The 17,462-nt window shown below is 43.5% G+C and overlaps 2 protein-coding genes across 2 annotated transcripts; one reads left to right on the plus strand and one right to left on the minus strand.

Moving 5' to 3' along the window:
- Positions 1-632: 632 nt before the first annotated feature.
- On the minus strand, positions 633-9,305 carry ehhadh (enoyl-CoA, hydratase/3-hydroxyacyl CoA dehydrogenase). Its single transcript, XM_030081489.1, has 7 exons — positions 8,910-9,305; positions 7,664-7,767; positions 7,346-7,515; positions 6,664-6,775; positions 5,974-6,078; positions 2,847-3,188; positions 633-2,399 (listed from the first exon to the last, which is right to left on the minus strand). The coding sequence occupies exons 1-7, from the start codon at positions 8,981-8,983 to the stop codon at positions 1,147-1,149; spliced, it is 2,160 nt and encodes a 719-aa protein (XP_029937349.1). The 5' UTR covers positions 8,984-9,305; the 3' UTR covers positions 633-1,146.
- On the plus strand, positions 9,304-15,217 carry tmem41aa (transmembrane protein 41aa). The gene is made up of 5 exons (XM_030081494.1): positions 9,304-9,476; positions 10,365-10,515; positions 11,135-11,296; positions 12,640-12,778; positions 13,514-15,217. Exons 1-5 carry the CDS (start codon positions 9,304-9,306, stop codon positions 13,732-13,734), a joined length of 846 nt encoding a protein of 281 aa, XP_029937354.1. The 3' UTR covers positions 13,735-15,217.
- Positions 15,218-17,462: the final 2,245 nt, after the last annotated feature.

The following is a 17,462-nucleotide window of genomic DNA, read 5'->3' on the forward strand; positions in this document are numbered from 1 at the left end:
AACGGGAGGAGTCCACAAACACAAAGCCAGCTGCTCTGCGCACTTCAAACACGGCGTGTATTCTTTCATCAGCCCCTCTGGAAACTCAAAAATCACGGGGTTGGGGCTTTCCTCATGCAAAATTAAGGAATTCTCGATTCCTCTGACTGCAATGACACACATTTTTTTCAAAAATATTTGGTAGTATTATCAAATATTTTCAAGATTATCTATTTATATAAATAATCATGAAATCTGATCACACAGCACCTGATGTAAAATGCCGAGGCAAAAGCATAAAAAAATAATATTGTGCTCCTACTCAAAATGGAGTATAATGTATTCCAGTCGTGCAGTCAGAAGCCTCAAGCCACTAGATGGCAATCCCAACATCTGCTCATTGCTGGGCAGGAGTTTCTTCTTGCGAATGAGCCATTGATTTATGTAAAAAGGAGTTTAGCTACGTGTCTCTCTCCTCTCTCATCATCACCTGACTCAGCAACAAAGAGAAACTTAGGTAGGCCTACACACAAAAGGATTTTCCTCCCTGGACAAGAGAGAAAGTCACATGAAATGTCACTCAGCGGCTGCCAAGAGGATGAGATGTCCCGCAACCTCAACAGTGTGAACTAGAGGAAACTACAAAGTACATGAGAGAATATAACATCTTTATTAAGGCAACAGAATAGATATGTGATACATGTTGTGCACACATAACAGAGCTCTTCCTGAGTTTTAGACATGTGAGTTGATTGGTAATCAAACAGGCCTAACAACAGAAATTGCGAGGTTTCGGTTTGATTGATTACATTTTAAGCCATTTTAACAGCAAGGCAGACTATAACAGGGTGTTGTGGGTTGGTGCCATTTTACATGCAAATTTAATATTTTAGACCAGACTTGGACTGTTTTTATTATTAAGCTGTTTCAATGGATTATACCACCATGCATAATTACCTTAACTCCCTGAGGGGTTGATTTAGATTCTGCTATAGACTCACATGGCTAATGGCTATTCTGAGATATTAGGTATGTTAATCACAGAAATAGCAATAGCCTCCAGTACTGTCAACAATAACTGCATATTGAAGAAAATAATCATCCATATTACAGTACAATACTCATCATTATGATAGGGAGTTAGATTAAAGCTGATATGTTTGAAATTTAAAGCTGGCTGTGGAGCCTCTTGATGACCTCCCTCCACCTCTGGACAGGGGGGCTGCCGCTGGCCACCAGCCTCCTGAGCAGGCGGCAGGGCTGCAGGTGGGGCACATCAGGGTGAGCCTGGTGGTAGTGCTCCAGCCTCTCCAGCACTCTGGCCAGCCCCACCATGCTTGCGTAGAACATGGGACCCCCACGGTGCCTGGGCCAGCCGTAACCAAACACGTAGATGGCATCGATGTCCTCGGGCCCCGCAGCTATGCCGTCATCCAGGATGCGGAAGCCCTCATTGATCAGGACGTACAGGCAGCGCTCCAGCACCTCTTGGTGGTCTATGTGCCGTGCCACCAGGCCGTGCCGGGCTCGGTACTCCTCCAGGAAGCTGTGTAGCCACGGGTCGGACCTGGCTACCCGGCCACCAGGCTTGTCATAGTGGTACCAGCCCTGGCCTGTTTTCTGGCCGAACCGCCCCTGCTCACAGATCAGGTCTGCCAGGGGGCTGTATCTGCGCCCCTGTCGCACTCTCACTGGCTGCCCTGCTGGTACGCTAGGATCTGTCAGCTTATCTGCCTTCCTAATCCTCCAGCCCACATCCAGCCCAGAGAGGTCGGACATTCTGAACACACCCATGGCAAACCCAAAGTCCTCCAGCACCTGATCCACCAGTTCAGGGGTGGCTCCCTCCTCTAGCAGGAAGTTGGCTTGTTCCACGTATGGCTTCAGCATGCGATTGCCAACAAAGCCCGGGCAGTTGCCAACAGCCACACTGACTTTACCCATTTTCTTTCCCAGCTGCATGGCAGTGGCCACGGCTTCAGGGGAGGACCGAGGTCCGCACACCACCTCCAGCAGCTTCATGACATGGGCTGGGGCAAAGAAGTGCATCCCCACCACCAGCTCTGGCCTGCGGGTGTGAGAGGCCAGGCGGTCCACGTCGAGCCCAGAGGTGTTGGTGCACAGAAAGGTGCCTGGTTTACAAATAGCAGACAGCTGCTGGAACACACTTTCCTTCAGCGCCATGTCCTCAAACACGGCTTCGATGACTAGGTCGGCGTCTGCCGCAGCCTGCAAGTTGTTGCTGTAATGGACCAGACCAAGAGGAGGGGCCGAGCCTCGTTTCTGAGCCATGCGCTCCAACATGCCCGACACTGCCTGCTTTGCCTCTGCCAGCTGCCGCTCCTGGGTGTCCACAGCCACCACAGACACCCCCGTCTGAGCCAGGGCCACTGTGATGCCTCTTCCCATAGTGCCCAGACCTAATGGGACAAAAAGCACACCAATTACTTCAGAATCTCCTCCATACGAGGAGTTAGACAAAAGAAATTACATTATTGACTTTTCTGACCAACCAGAAAAATTTGTTAATAGTACTCATATTAAAAATATCTATGACAGAAATTGCTTTTTGGTGCAATATACACTCTGCCACAGTGTAAATGCTTTCAGCATGACTGCATACACTAAAAACCTGATTCAAACACTAGCATTTTTTTAATGCACAGGCTGCTGAGCTCCATAAATTCAGACTGTCATACATCCACTCCTCCCTGCTTGAGAAGAGAGAGTTCAACCACTTAAACTCAGCTGGACTGTAAATGAGGGCTTACTCTCCATAGGCAACAAATATATGCACCAATACACCAATTTGCTTGTGTTTATTGATAGTTAGGGGAAAAGAAATTAAATTGGCCTGCAGCCCTTACCAATCACAGCTGCTTTAGATATGGGCATGGCCTTGCTCGTGTCCCAGCGAGCTCCACTGGGTAAGCTCCACTTGCCCACAGCTCTCTGAGCAAAGAAGCAGTACTGCAGGGCACGGGCCTGGCCTGACGTGAAGAGCGTGCCCATCAGCTCCTTCTCCCGCTCCATACCCTGAGGGTAGGGCAGGGTAGCAGCGGCCCTCACTGCCTGGACACATGCAACTGGTGCTATTGCTCCGCGGGCGCTCTGACGCACCCTCTGCATCACCCCCTCAAACACGGCATCCAAGTTTGGGAGGGATGGGCACGGACGGGTGCTTAGACGGCGGGAATCCATAGACTGTCCTGAGACACAAACAGAAACACAGACAAAGACTGACTCCAGGAAAAAAAGTGTCATGGAATGTTTATGTCAGTTGAAACTAAAATTTAATGTGGGGTCAAAGTTACTATCCATGCACGCCTGCACATGTCTATTCTTTTGAACAGAAGAGTCTGCTTCCCACTTCTCATCAGTACCATTTTACCAATTTTTTAGATAGCACTCACTAAAGTGTGAGTCTGGGTGTAATTGGTTTTTCAGGCACACTCATCCACTCAACCACTAGATATCCCAGTAGCTTCTCAGAGCACAGTGATTTGACAGACCGTTTCCAAGATAATCGAAGTCCCTCTCCACTAGCCCACGGTCACAGTTCACCTTGAATAACACAGATCTCAAATAAAGTGAAGAGCAGCAAATTGGCTCTGGGCAAAATAGTTGGTAAATTCCTCAGTCTGAGAGAAAAGGTGGAAATTAAACTTATGTGATCCCATGGCCTGTGAGTGATGGTAGGCCTAGAACGTGGAAACTTTGTAGGTGAAAATACATGAATACATGTGCTAGTGGAGCCTGAAACACTTTTTGTGTCTGCAGTGATTTAAACCCGGGAACAATAGGAGTGAAGAGGATGACTGCTCTGCTAAAACCTTGTTAAAAGCATCTTAATTCCCTTTCCTGTCTCCTCTGACATGATTACATATGACAGTAGTCAGATCCCTTTGCAGCTCCATTGAGTTACAGTCAGCCATGGGTCTGGGCCAGAAACTGGGTCAGCATGGCAAAGCTTAAAGGGACAGGAGCAGCATCTGATCTGATCACCACTTACTCCAATGACAGTTTCATCTAATGAGATTAAAACAACACTGACACATCGGAGAGAGAGTGGAGAAAGGAACAGTGTGAGAAAGTCCAATTACAAATACATTCTGTATACACTGAAATGTCATTGGGATACTGTATGACACTGCACTGTAATTCCAATGTACCTTAGGCCGGCATTATTTCAGTGCTTAATCTGTAAATGGTTGAGCTGTGCCGATGGATTTGTTGTGCGGCAAGTGGGAAGGCTGGTTGTCCTGACAGATGTAGCGGGCAGATGTTGCAGCTACTGGGGTAAAAGTTAATCTCTCGAACAGGAAGAGAGTCTGTGTGTGTTTGGGGTTGTGAGCGCATGAGCACACACGTGCACCAGCATGCGTGCACGGATCATCTTGCGCCTAAGCGTGTGCCCATGTGCCGGCCTCGGCGCTGTGTTGTTTAATGTTTGCGCCTGTGTACGTGAAAGAATTAATCTACTCTGTCCTGGCTGCCTCGCCAGCTGTGCGTCTCAATGACATTAATAAGAACATTGAATTGGTTTGTAAATCTGGCCACACTTTTTTCCAGCCCACATGTTAACACCCCTGCTAATCACACTGAGAGTCTGAGGCATCAGTCAAAATCTCCAAACATTTCGGTGCTGGCTCTTCAAATCTGCGGCTCGTATGCTGTTGACTCACTGTAAGCCTCGGCTTTTCTAACAACATGCGAGTTCGCTCCCACTCAAAAGTGAACTTGGCAGTGCTGTGTTGAAAATAAATAAATAAATAAATACATAAATACATAAATACATAAATAAATAAATAAATCATATGTGAAGAACATTTAATAAACACAGCGCAGTCATCTTTGCATTCTCAATGTGTTCCTACAAAGCTATTTTTGGATCAGTATTAATTTACATAGCGGTAGTATCATTATTCCTTCAAGGCAAAAGGCGCAATGCCTGAAATGCCTTAGTAAAAGCATTTCACAGAACAACAGCGTTCACACTAACACAAATGCCTTAGATATGGGCTGTTAGTGCCAAGTACGATAGTGGAAGCCAGCTGAGGATGGCTGGTCTTGAAACCAAGCATCCAGTGACCTACAGTAATGCAGAGGACACATCCTGTTCATTTCATGCTGAGGAATCAAAGGCTTTTCAAGTTCAGTTTTTCTGAGTGCTCTGCTCAGGCAAAGCTGAACAAAATACATGCTTCCCTGATGTACTCTTGCAATGTTAGCGCACAAACCCACACACCAGAGAGGGTGGTATGTGTATCAGCTCACGATACCAGAGGGGATACAAAAATAAGCTTGTTGCTAAATGGTTTTGAACAATAGCTTCATCCTCTGCACAAAAAGAGCAGTGGAAAAAGAACATGAAGGACGCAAAGCCAGTCAAAAAGGATAACATGGCTTATTCCCCCCTTGAAAGCACAATAAATCCACCTTCAATGGTTTTATTTTTGCTTAAAAAAAAATTAATAAAACTGAGTTCAGCCTAGCAGCATTATTCTAAACTGTGATCACCGTATACTTAATCTGAGTGTCTTATCCTATATCCAGACTGAGATATTATTCCTCTTAAACAGCTGGGACATGGCATACTTTCGTAATCCATACACTTGTTAAATCAGTCTGAGCCAAAAATGCAGGGCTATCCTCAACTAAGTGAGCGCGGGGCACAGGCCCGTGATTAATATGCTAAGAATGTTTGTCCCTTTTCGCCCTTCTGAATAATACAGCAAAAGCAGTGAAGACATCAGAGCACATTTGGCAGAGCCATGAAACATTTATCACTTCTGTGGTGGAGGATCTGCCTAGCTTGTTTTCTGCTTCCTCTGACTTCCACAACCTTCATGCTCAAAATTTCTGATGATGGGCTTTACTAAATGACCGCTCCAGGGCCGATCTCTTGGCCCTCCGCCCACATGCAAGTTCGAGTTTAAACCAAACTATCCGAGACGACCGGGCCCCAAACAACTCTCTGCTTTAGCCTCTCACCTGCAACACTCTGGACAAACTTCACAGCTACGTCCACGGTGTTGTGATCAGTGACCTGATCCACTATTCCCAGTTTCAGAGCCTCGGCAGCAGTGACATGGCGGCCTATGGGAGACATAGAGAGCATCACAGTGAACCATGTGACATTTTAAATGCTTGTATGCAGCTCCTCTATATGCCAGAGTGTGAATGATGGGCACCCTGGGGTAAAGCTTTTGGTGAGATTCAAATTGTCTGGACAGGGCATTGAATGGATGGCAAGAGAGGCTTCACTGGTGGTAAACACGACAAAACTGAATGCATGCTGACCCCTGCTGGTCATCAGGACAAACTACCAATTTGTTGCTGTGGTGGCCGCTGAATTCAAGCATACAGTGTAAAAGTACAGACAACTGTTTTGCACAGCCAACGCATGCGTCATAATTGATTCTCATTAAAATAATAACATGCATGCACTGTAAGGATGTCCTGACACATGACAAAAAAAAAAAAAACACTAAAAATTTGAGTGTACAAATAGAAGCTGCACTCTGTAAGAGAGGCAGTTTAAGCAACAAGGAAACTTTTTTCAATATTCATCAGTGCTGTAGCTGCAGCGCTGTTGGGTGGACACGCAGCTGTTTGCTTACTCTAGAGAGTTGTGTTTTAATGTGTGCTTTGTATCATCAACTCTAAATCTGTCGGTGCTACCTGTGGTGATGAGGTCCAGAGCAGCTGGGACCCCTATGAGCCTGGGCAGACGCTGGCTTCCCCCTGCAGCTGGCAGCAAGCCCAGACTCACCTCTGGAAGCCCCAGCCGTGCCTGAAAGGACACAGAGACACACACACACACACACACACACAAAAAAAAAAAACATTAGCCTGGATATGAATGTCATCCACAGGAAAACAGCTTTCTCTGCTGTGACTCAAATGTTGGTGATTTTCATTTTTTCACTTCAAATGATGGATTACACGGCCCGCTGCGGGTCACCAAGTTCCACAACCCTTGGGTCTTTGAAACCCTTTGAAACCCAGTGAATGAGCTGAAAATGCATGCTAAAAGCAAAGCAGTCCTGATCTCCTGATAAGGTGACATTTAAAGACACTTTGACATTTCCGAGATAATTAGGTTTTCACCCAACAAAAGCAATAATCTTCTGTTGCAATAAGCTTTTGTTGTCCTTCGCGGTATATTTACTGTGAAGAAGATGAACTGATTGTATTTTCACGACTGCCATTGATGTCGGATGCATACATAATTCAGGTATAAACAAGGACAAGTCAAAGAGCAGTTACTCTGTTACATGTCAAACAACGCCGTTGATTAGACTTTGACCGCTGGGAGTAAATGAAAGACAGAGAGAGCAAGAGATTTAAAAATTAACCGTACTTTGGAGTGAGCAATACGATAGTGACAGCCTAGAGCCAACTCCAGCCCTCCTCCTAAAGCAACTCCTTCTATTGCTGCCACCATTGGCTTGTGTCCAGCCTCTATGGCGTGGATCATCGGCACCAAAGGAGGCCCAGACATTTGACGCCCAAACTCCTTGATATCTGCCCCTGTTATGAAAACAGAACTCAATGATGTTAATCAACAACTTCCAAAAAAAAAAAAGAAAGAAAGAAAGAAAGAAAGAAAGAAATACATTATCTCCCATCAAAAGTGACAGACTTGGAGCTGAGACACCAGCAATGAAAAGTCAATTACCGCCGCAGAACTTTCCATTCTGGCCACAGATCACCACAGAATTCACCTCTGGGTCACGGAGCGCTCTCTCCACCGTGTCAACAATGCCTTGCCTCACCGCAGCGCTGCATGACAAACAGACTCTCATGTTTATGTTTGTATGAGACTGGGTTCACATTAGGTTCCAAAATCAGAATAGTTTTCTTTTGTAAATCAAAGAAACTGAGCAGTAAATGTGCAACGTGCAATGTGTTCAGACCAGGAGTGGGCAACAGGTTCATACTGTGGCAAAACAGCACACAACATGCCTCTTCTATTTTTAAGGCATACTCCACTGCTGGCCTAGTTTCTCATCACCAATCACGTTCATGCTTGTTTAGATTTTTGAGTGGCAGTTTCCCCCGTCCACATCCTTCTGTTTTCATTCACTTTGTTACTGGACAAAAATTAACTTGAACAAATCTGAAACTTGCTTGAGATAGTTAATGCATCTCAGCCAACATCATGCCCTAATTAATTTTTGTCAAAGTTGTTGTTGCAAGTCTGCAGGTCTGATGATGCATTGATGTGCTCCTCAGGTACTCAGGCTGGAGAAAAAAAAAAAAAAAAAAAAAAAAAAAAAAAAACAGGCTACACACAATCATAACTTTTTAAACAAGAAAACAGCAGCCACATCCACATCAAAGCTTCCATGACCTCCACTCCACCTTTGCCTGTGTTGGTTTTGATTTTTCAGACAACACAGCACATGAATACAATACTGCCTCAAAACTAACACTGAACTTGATTTCCATACTTTTATGAAAAGAGGCAGGAAGACACATTCAGAAGCACATTCAGAATACCAATACAACATGTGCCTGCAGTGTAAACGGGGGAAAAAAAACATACACAAAACTGTAACAGTCCTGAATCTTTATTGTTCTCACTTCAACCACTTGAAAGCTTTGAAGTTTGGGTGGGCGAGTTTCCCAGCTCCTTTGAACGCCCCTTACCCCCACAGAGGCTCTGATGCATACTTTAAAAAAAAATACATTTCAAGTATATTATAAATCAGTGGGGAGAACGTCAGAACTCAGTCATAAATATTTATAAAGATAATGAAGTGATGATAAAAAATATTTCAAACAGATAAGCCTGAATCATGTGCACTCATGGTTCACCTGTACCTAATGAGCAGTTCAGGTGTTTGAGCTGAGTCCTGCTAGGACTAAATAAATAACACCTGACTAGGTAGAGTCCCTGCAGCTGTGTGACTGTCGCTCACCTGAGTGCGTTGACGGGCGGGTTTTGCAGAGTGATCAACGCAACAGATCCCGCAACCCGACTGTACTGTGCCATGGCATCGACCAAACACAACTCCCGACACTCACAAACTTTTCCTTCGTTTTCCTCTTCTTCGGTGCAGACGACACCCCCAGCGATATGGCTCCACAAGCTGCACTTTGTACCTTTTTTCAGCCCGTCGCCATCACCTTTCCCACACTTCACGCCTCTCAGCCGTGCGTGTTGAACTCGGAGTCCGACCCCGCCGTGACCCGAGCGCGTCCACGCCGGATGTGACGTTCACGGAACCGCTCGGTGCGCCACCTCGACCGCGCCCCCCCCAGCTTCAGCCGACACTTTGTTCCGCCGCTCTCCCTGCGAGCTAGCCGTGGAATATGCGCTCACTTGTCGGACTAATCGCTGTCGTCGTCGTAGCCACGTTATATTTGTACCTGCTGTCCACCTACCTCCCTGCGGGGCCGCGACATCTTCGTCCCAATGGCGAAACACAGAGAGCGGACGCGGCGGAGTCCGAGCAGCCCGCCGAGAGTTACGGAGAGCCGAGCAGGTGGCTAACCCTCACCGCTAGCAGAGACACCCTCCTCTGTAGTTGTTTACTAAACCTCAGTGTAGCTGTCTGTGTATGTAGTGTTTACTAAAGAGGAGAGAGCTAACAAACTAGTCTCTCTCTCTCTCTCTCTCTCTCTCTCTCTCTCTCTCTCTCTCTCTCTCTCTCTCTCTCTCTCTCTCTCTCTCTCTCTCTCGTGTTTTATTGGGTTTTATTGGCATGGCAGGCAGACGTTTACATAAGTGTGTTCATTAAACAGAAGAAAATTGCTGTTACTATAGATAAGTAATAAATAACTAAAAGGAAAAAAAATTAGACTTGCAATTAAAAATGTGTATAAAATCAAATAAGTGGGGACTATACAAACACTGCAGCCCTTTCTAAACGAATGTATTTTAAGATACTTGTTGTGTATGCATGTCCAGTAACCACACACACACACACACACACACACACACACACACACACAAGTAACTGAACAACTAACCTTACAAGAGTAGGTTATGTTATGATAATGTTCTGTAACGATAGTGATAATAGACAGTGTCCTAAATATGAAATATTATACAGCCCTAATAGGGCTGGGCACTGTAGACACTTATCTGGTATACATTGTGTTATATTGTTTTTCATTATAATCATATTGTGTGGAAATTATGTCGGATCTGTTGGCTAAAGTAATGAAAAAAAATAATTCTAATATTTATAAAATAAGAAGTGAAAATAATAACAGGCATCAGTAGCATGCAGTTCAGTGCAGTGAACATCGGCTTGATTATGTGACTTGACATTTTGTTATGTTGATAGATCTTTATATATCTATATCAAAATACTTTTTTTGGCTCGATGCAAGGACAGAATATTAACTGGGTGTTGCTGCCCTCACAGGCTGAAGTTCCCATCAGATCTGGAGGAGCTGCGGGAGCTGGCCGAGCTGCTGCAGTTTTACAAAACCGAGCACACTGGATATGTCCTGCTGCTCTTCTGCAGCGCGTATCTCTACAAGCAGTCCTTCGCCATCCCCGGATCCTCATTCCTGGTAAGGAGAGGTGTCTCATCTAGCGCTGCAGATGTTTGATATTTGAGTCTTTTTGCTGTGATGTAAAGTTGCCACACACACACTGACGCTAGATGACACATCAAACAGAAACGGTGAATGTGTAAACACAGTCCTTTCAGGTGACACTTCTCAGAGCCATGCTTTAGTAATCCATTTGATCATTATAAAAATAAAGCAGTGGCAGTGTTTTTTTGCTCAAATATTTTTGGATACTTACTCGTGCACAGGAGAATAAGGCCACACCAAAAACGATTGTGCTCAGTGTGTGTACAAGTAAGGTTTGCATTGCAAGGTAGAAGAGAGAACCACTTAACGGTCTCTATTTTTAAGGCATACTTGTGTAAAGGGTAGAAAATATTAGACATTTCAGCCATATTGCCTTTTGTCAGAGAAAAGTGATTGGCGTGTTTGTACTACTTGGCCTTTGCCACCACATTGAGGTGAAGTGGCTCTCACAGACTGTCATTGAACTTGTCCTTTGAGATTTGAGTGTCAACAGCGATCACCACCAAAACATCTGATGAAACTGCATGTAAAAACCCGTTTTTATGGACATGGCACAGATCAGACGGTCTCCTCTTGTCGTATCGCTGTGCAGAACATTCTAGCAGGGGCTATATTTGGACCGTATGAAGGACTGCTTCTCGCCTGCGTGCTCACCACTGTGGGCTCCACCATGTGCTACCTCCTGTCCCAAGCCTTTGGAAAACAGCACATCGTCAGCCACTTCCCAGATAAGGTCTCCATGCTGCAGAGGAAGGTATGTCACACCAAGTACAGAGGATTCAAGGGGCAGAGTGTAGACACAGGGCTCCTACACTGTCTAGAAAAGTGTGAAAAAGTATGGAATATGATTTGGATCATTCCCAGGTCTGGATGAGTATGGGAAAGTATTTGCATTTCCAGCCTGTTGCTTGTATTTACAGTTTTCAGAAGTTCCACCAATAAATGAGTCATCCGAGCAGCATATTTAGATTTTGGTCTCATTTGGAGCTGCCAGCTAAATGTGTTTTCTACTGAGTGGGTGGGGCCAAGCCATTCTAACACCTGTCCATATTACGGTGCGCTACGCTGGCATTTGCTGCGCCAACCCACCCAAGGCCACAAGATGGGAAAATGGCTTATCTGTAGGGCTGAACGATTTGGGAAAATAATCTAATTGCGATTTTTTTCCCCCCAATATTGCGATTGCGATTTAATATGTCGGCGATTTAATATTAAATTTTTTATTTTGTTAGAATTAAATTAAAAGATGTATGATTTGAAATAAATGACATTTTTATTTCACTGCTCATTACAGAATACAGAAACATAAGAACAACAAATCTGTGGTTTTGCCACTGTGCATTTAAGTAATTTAAACAAAGTCACTGTAAGAAAAAGGTAGTGTAAAAAGTAAAAACACAAGGCATGCACTTTTTAAACACTGTGTGCAAAATTTACAGTTTACAGTGCAAACTGTATGAAATCATACGATGTCTCTAAGTGAGGCAGCCTTCACTAGTCGGACAAAAAGCAGCATCGCTAGCACCTCGTGTCATTTTTAGCTCGACCCTCCGATGTGAGGCCGACAAGCGACGAGGCTGCCAGCACTTGTAACAGTTAGAATATTTACAGTCATGATAAACGCGTAGCCATCAGTAATCTGAGATGTTAAAGTCTGGAAAAAAAATACACTGAGATGTCTGGAAAAGTCTGGAAAATTTTGAAATGGGAATTGTGTGTGAAGCCTGTTGAAATAGTCAATTAATTGTTTAGGTAAAGGTTTATTTCACAGCTTATTCAAGATCCTAACCACTAGATGATAGCAGATTTCATGTTGAATTCTTATTCACCAAAGCTGCTTTACAGTGATAACGGATCTGCTTTTTGTCCGTCTGTAATGAGGTCAAAAGATAAACCTCGGCCACAAGGAACTGATTCATCTTCTGTTTGTTTTGATGAGATACACACCACATGGTTGTCATGGCACAGCAGATTTTTCCATCATTAGAGATCTGGCATTACTCTGGACAGTCAGAAGAGCAGTTACATCATGCGCCTTTTGTTGCCCCTCTCAAATCGATACGCAGGATCTGTAATACCACGTTTGTTTTTTCGAAGGTGGAGGAGAACCAGGACTGTTTGTTCTTCTTCCTGCTCTTCCTGAGATTCTTCCCCATGTCTCCAAACTGGTTTCTAAACATGTCAGCGCCCATCGTCAACATCCCCGTCACCTTCTTTTTCTGCTCAGTCTTCATCGGTAAGCACAGAGGGAGATGGGCCGCTCGGTCGCCCGCAAACCAAAAAGGCATTTTCAGGTGTAAAGCCTTATTGTTACTCATCCCTGTTACTCATCCCTATAAAAGGCATAATTAAGGCCAGCTGTTGAATATTTTGGTTTCACAATCACTAACAATACTACCATAGAAGGAAAAAAGTGAGATGATGTGCTCGCTAGCTATTTCTGTCATCAGCTCCAGAAAAATTCAGTAGACAGAAATGTATATATGATCTTGGGATCTTGCCCTTTTTAATTTTTAATGTCAGTGTGTAAATCTTGTAATATGTTCTGGGTGTGTATTTGGTAATGTATGGTGTTTAAAAAGTCGCTAAAACCAGACTAGTTGTGACTGAAAAGTTTTGACATGTACAGAAAGGGTGTAAAATAAAGTTGGTTGCAAGAGCCAAACCATCTCTCTTCAAGCCTTTCGGCGTTTGCTTTCGATGCTAACAAAGCCTATTATGTTTGTAACGCTGTCTGTTGAATTTGTCTGGCCTTTTTGAATTTATGCAAGAAAAAAGAGAATTATGCCTACTGTATGTCCACGTTCCAGCTCTTGCCTCCCTATAACCCTCTTTCTTACTACTTCTACATCTTTTGATAATAATAACAGGGAGGATGCAAATGCAGAAGATCAAACAGTAGGTCAAGCACTTTTTCAGGGCATGATGTCTCACATTAGTGTCTTTCTCATTCTCCTGTTGGCTCTCGCAGGCCTTCTCCCGTACAACTTCATCTGCGTCCAGACGGGCGTCATGCTGTCCGAGGTGTCCTCCCTGGACGATTTGTTCTCGTGGGAGCGGCTGCTGCAGCTGCTGGCCATCGCCTGCGTGGCTCTGCTGCCCGGGGCCCTCATCCGCCGCTACAGTCAGAGCCGCCTCAAACTGGACGACCCGCAGCGGAACGGGCTCGCCACAGACAAGAAGGCCCAGTAAGTCCGCCTGGGAATGAACGCCGCATCGTCTGGGACCACGCCGCCATCTGTACGCCTGTCACTATCAGTGTATTTATCAGTGTTGGCACAAGAGGGAAGGTTTATAAGTGGTGATTACCCAGAAAGATTTCTTGCACTTGCTTGTGTGAAGACCGATTAGGAAGAATCTGTGGCAGAGGGACATTTTTAACTCATAATGGTGTACTTTTCTGGAGCCACCCACACACAGGAAGGGATTGCAGTTTGTAGAGAATGTTTGTGGCTCAGTTGGACTGGAAGGTGAATATTTTTTGTCACCAAACACTCGTGTGTGTTTTTATTACAGCGTCGAAGACCACAGTATGTATGTACGTGCAAAAGACAAACTGAAGGGAAAACTGCTCCTGCACTTGTTCAGTCCAGTTACAGTGTTGCTGTAATGTAAATGGCCATGTATTTTTGATACATCTCGCTGTACTTGTTGTTGCTGGGTTTTAAGTGCCTGTGGAGGAGCGGCGAAAATCCAGACTCTTTGTTTCAAACCACTACCTCGGAAAATGGCAAAGGGAGAGCTCAGAGTAAATGTTTTAGGCTTGCCCGTGGTTGTGGAGACAGTCCAGATAACGCACCAGTTATTTTCTACGGGAGCTTCATGTAAATGATTTGACCTGTAACTAACTTGCATATGGTGTGGCATATCTTTTACAACTCGGAGGTTGCAGCTTCATTGAGAGTCCGCTATTGGGCTGTGCGTTATTTACAGATAATCATATGTTTCATTATTTTTCTTGTTGGATATTGCAAGTGGCATATAAATTGAAATGCAATATACAGTCAGATATTAGATTTTAAGAGTTAATAAGCAAAAAAGACAATTTGCTGCTTACAATTTGCTGTTTGAATGCAGAGAAAGGCTTTTTTTTGTACAGTTTAATTTATAAGCTAGGGATTTGCCTCGGCACAAGAACTCAGTGTTCAGGAGTCCATTTTGACCAACCACCGCTCTCACGCTCTAATGAAATAATTGCAGCTTCATACGATTTGGAGCTTTATGTAATTCATATCGCAATTTTCTTTTCTTTCTTTTCTTAATTAATTGTGCAGCCCCTTTCCACGGTGTCACAGTGATAACACATCCAGCTGCGTTGTGATTGTTTGTAACTGAATGTCCAATTAATTCGGACAGTGTGAGGCCTGTTTAATCATGCCTTAATGTTGCTATAAATTACTTGAAGCTCTTTTCTGCCTCTTTCCACGCCCACGTCTACTTTAATCCCGCAGTGTCCGCACAGCACTTTTAAGTTTATCTATGCATTATTTGCAGTCTTTTTCAGAGCTTTTGGTCTGTTTTTTTGCCATTCAGGTTCAGTGTAATGTTATTGTCACACCAGTATTCAGTTTCACCACAGATGTCCGTTCTTTTTAGTGTAACACTATCCATAATTTGGCTTGGACAATGTGTTATGTCAATAAAGAAAAGTGTGTTGCCTGTATGTGAGAAAAAAGGGAGAAGAAAACAACAATGTTGAAATAAAAAAGTAAACATTTAAAAACTGTATTTCAAATATTCTTTATTGCTCAGATCCAGGTTGGTCAGCAATACAGTTCACTCACAACTCAACACAACAGCATGGCTGTTACCAGAAAGGCATGGATCCATTCAGATGTATTGTACATGGATCATATCTCTGTCCAGCACACAGTCACCAATCACATTGAGGTGTTTCATACCTGTTGGCTCGTGGGAAATGTAGGACTAAAGGGTTCAGACCCACTGAAGGAACAAAGAAATCTCCCATTGGTGAAATCCAATTAAGAAATGGATCCATTAAGAACACTACTGCAAGTCTAGGACTATATGAAATGTAGTACATACTGGATAACCTATGACAAGTTGCCATGCAATGCTTTGCATTTTTTCATTCAGTAATATGGTAGGACAAATACACTGCTGTGGTTCTGCACAATCGTTCCTCAGCTAATCCATACTAATATTTATATATATTTTTCAGATGGTGTTGAATGTCCTCTGTTCTGTTCGCTCCCAAAGGCAGAAAAAGTTTTATTGGCTTTTTTTCAGACCTGGATACTCGGACAACTCTCCCCCTGTCGAACAGGCATCATCTACTTTTCCTGTCACTCGTTCATTATCTGCCATACTGCTTCCCCAATCTGTTCAGAATGCAAGCTATGATTTTTTTTTTTTTTACCACAATTTAAACAACTAGTACTGGTGATCTGAAAGGAATGAATACAAAAGCAAAAGAATCCCAGCTACGTCTCCAGACAATATTATATCAGTGTAAATGACAAGAAAACTAGATCACTGGAAAACACAAAATCAAACTAACAACCATCATGTGATATGACAAACAACACTAAACTCTCCCTGTGATGTGTGTAATGTTTATCTGGTACTGATTATTATTAATGTCTAGCACACCTCATAAAACTTGGAAACACCAATCCTTAGGAAGAAGAAGAAGAAGAAGAAGAAGAAAAAAAGAAAAAAGTTCACAATCCATGTTTTAAAGTTTCACCTCAAATAATGCTGTTGGTTACACGTGTCGACAACGCGATTTGCCGCAGACAACCGTGGTTCAGACTGGATGCTCTGCTCACCACACTGCAATGAAACTAAACATCTTGTCTCATCCTAGTCGACTGATGCTAAACCTAGACTCAAGCTGACAAAAACAAAAACAAAAGTCAGACAGAGATTTGGAAGAGAAGAAGATTCAACCCCTCTGCACAAAAAAAAAAAGAGCTTAAAAGTCAAAACTGCTCTACTTGGTAAAAACTAGTCCTGATGTCCTACTGTCAAACAAACCGTTACAAAGTGTGAGTGACAAAGTACAATTTCCACTGCTATTGTGAAAGCCGAAAATCTCCAACACATGGCCTTACTACCGGTGGAGCCGACCTCTACAGGAGTCATGCATTTGAGTAGTGGCACCGCGCTGCATTCAGGGTATTATTCAGGTCTGGTGAGCGATCAGTATGAGGTACTGTACTGGCTGTGGGGAGGCTTGTTGAAAAGGCCTCAGGCATTGTGTGAGTTTGATAGACCCTTTTTTTTTTTTTAGCACTGTTAGTCTGTGTTCACTGGGACAAACAATTCATGTCATCCGGTGACAGCGGAAAGTCTGCTCTCAATTAAAAAAAAAAAAAAAAAAAAAAATCAACTCCTTAACAGTTAAAGAAACTCCAAAGACAAACACTAACTTTCACTATTGTTCATTTATTAAATTCTTTTCTTTTCTTTCTTTTTTTTTTTTTTGCCCTACATCGGTTTTAGTTTTAGTAACTAAAGTCAGCCTTGGATTCTGAGAGGTAATTTTGAAATTTACAGCACAACAAAAATAAAATGGTAGATTGATGAGAAAACCATTTAGAGGTCATTTTTCTTGTCTTTTTTTTTTTTTTTTGAATGAAGCTGAGACACTCTAAATTTCTCCCACCATCTCTCACAAACACAGGTGCAGATTGGTAAGTGTTAGGTTATAGAGAGACAGAAAACGATGCATTTATGCGTGACTCTATTGTACATGTTTACAGATATACAGTTATCTTGTCGTACACAGTGACATTTTAACGACTAGTCTAGAGTTGTTTCTACATTCTACACAGAAGACTAGGGTATCACACCATGTTCAAGAGTCCTGTCAGTGTACTTTTGCAGCTTCTTGTTTTCTTCAAATCAACCCCAGAGTAATGTCGTTATCAAACAGAGCTGGTAAGGTCGGGTTG

This window comes from Myripristis murdjan, chromosome 21 (genome assembly GCF_902150065.1).
Source record: "Myripristis murdjan chromosome 21, fMyrMur1.1, whole genome shotgun sequence".
Taxonomy (NCBI): domain Eukaryota; kingdom Metazoa; phylum Chordata; class Actinopteri; order Holocentriformes; family Holocentridae; genus Myripristis; species Myripristis murdjan.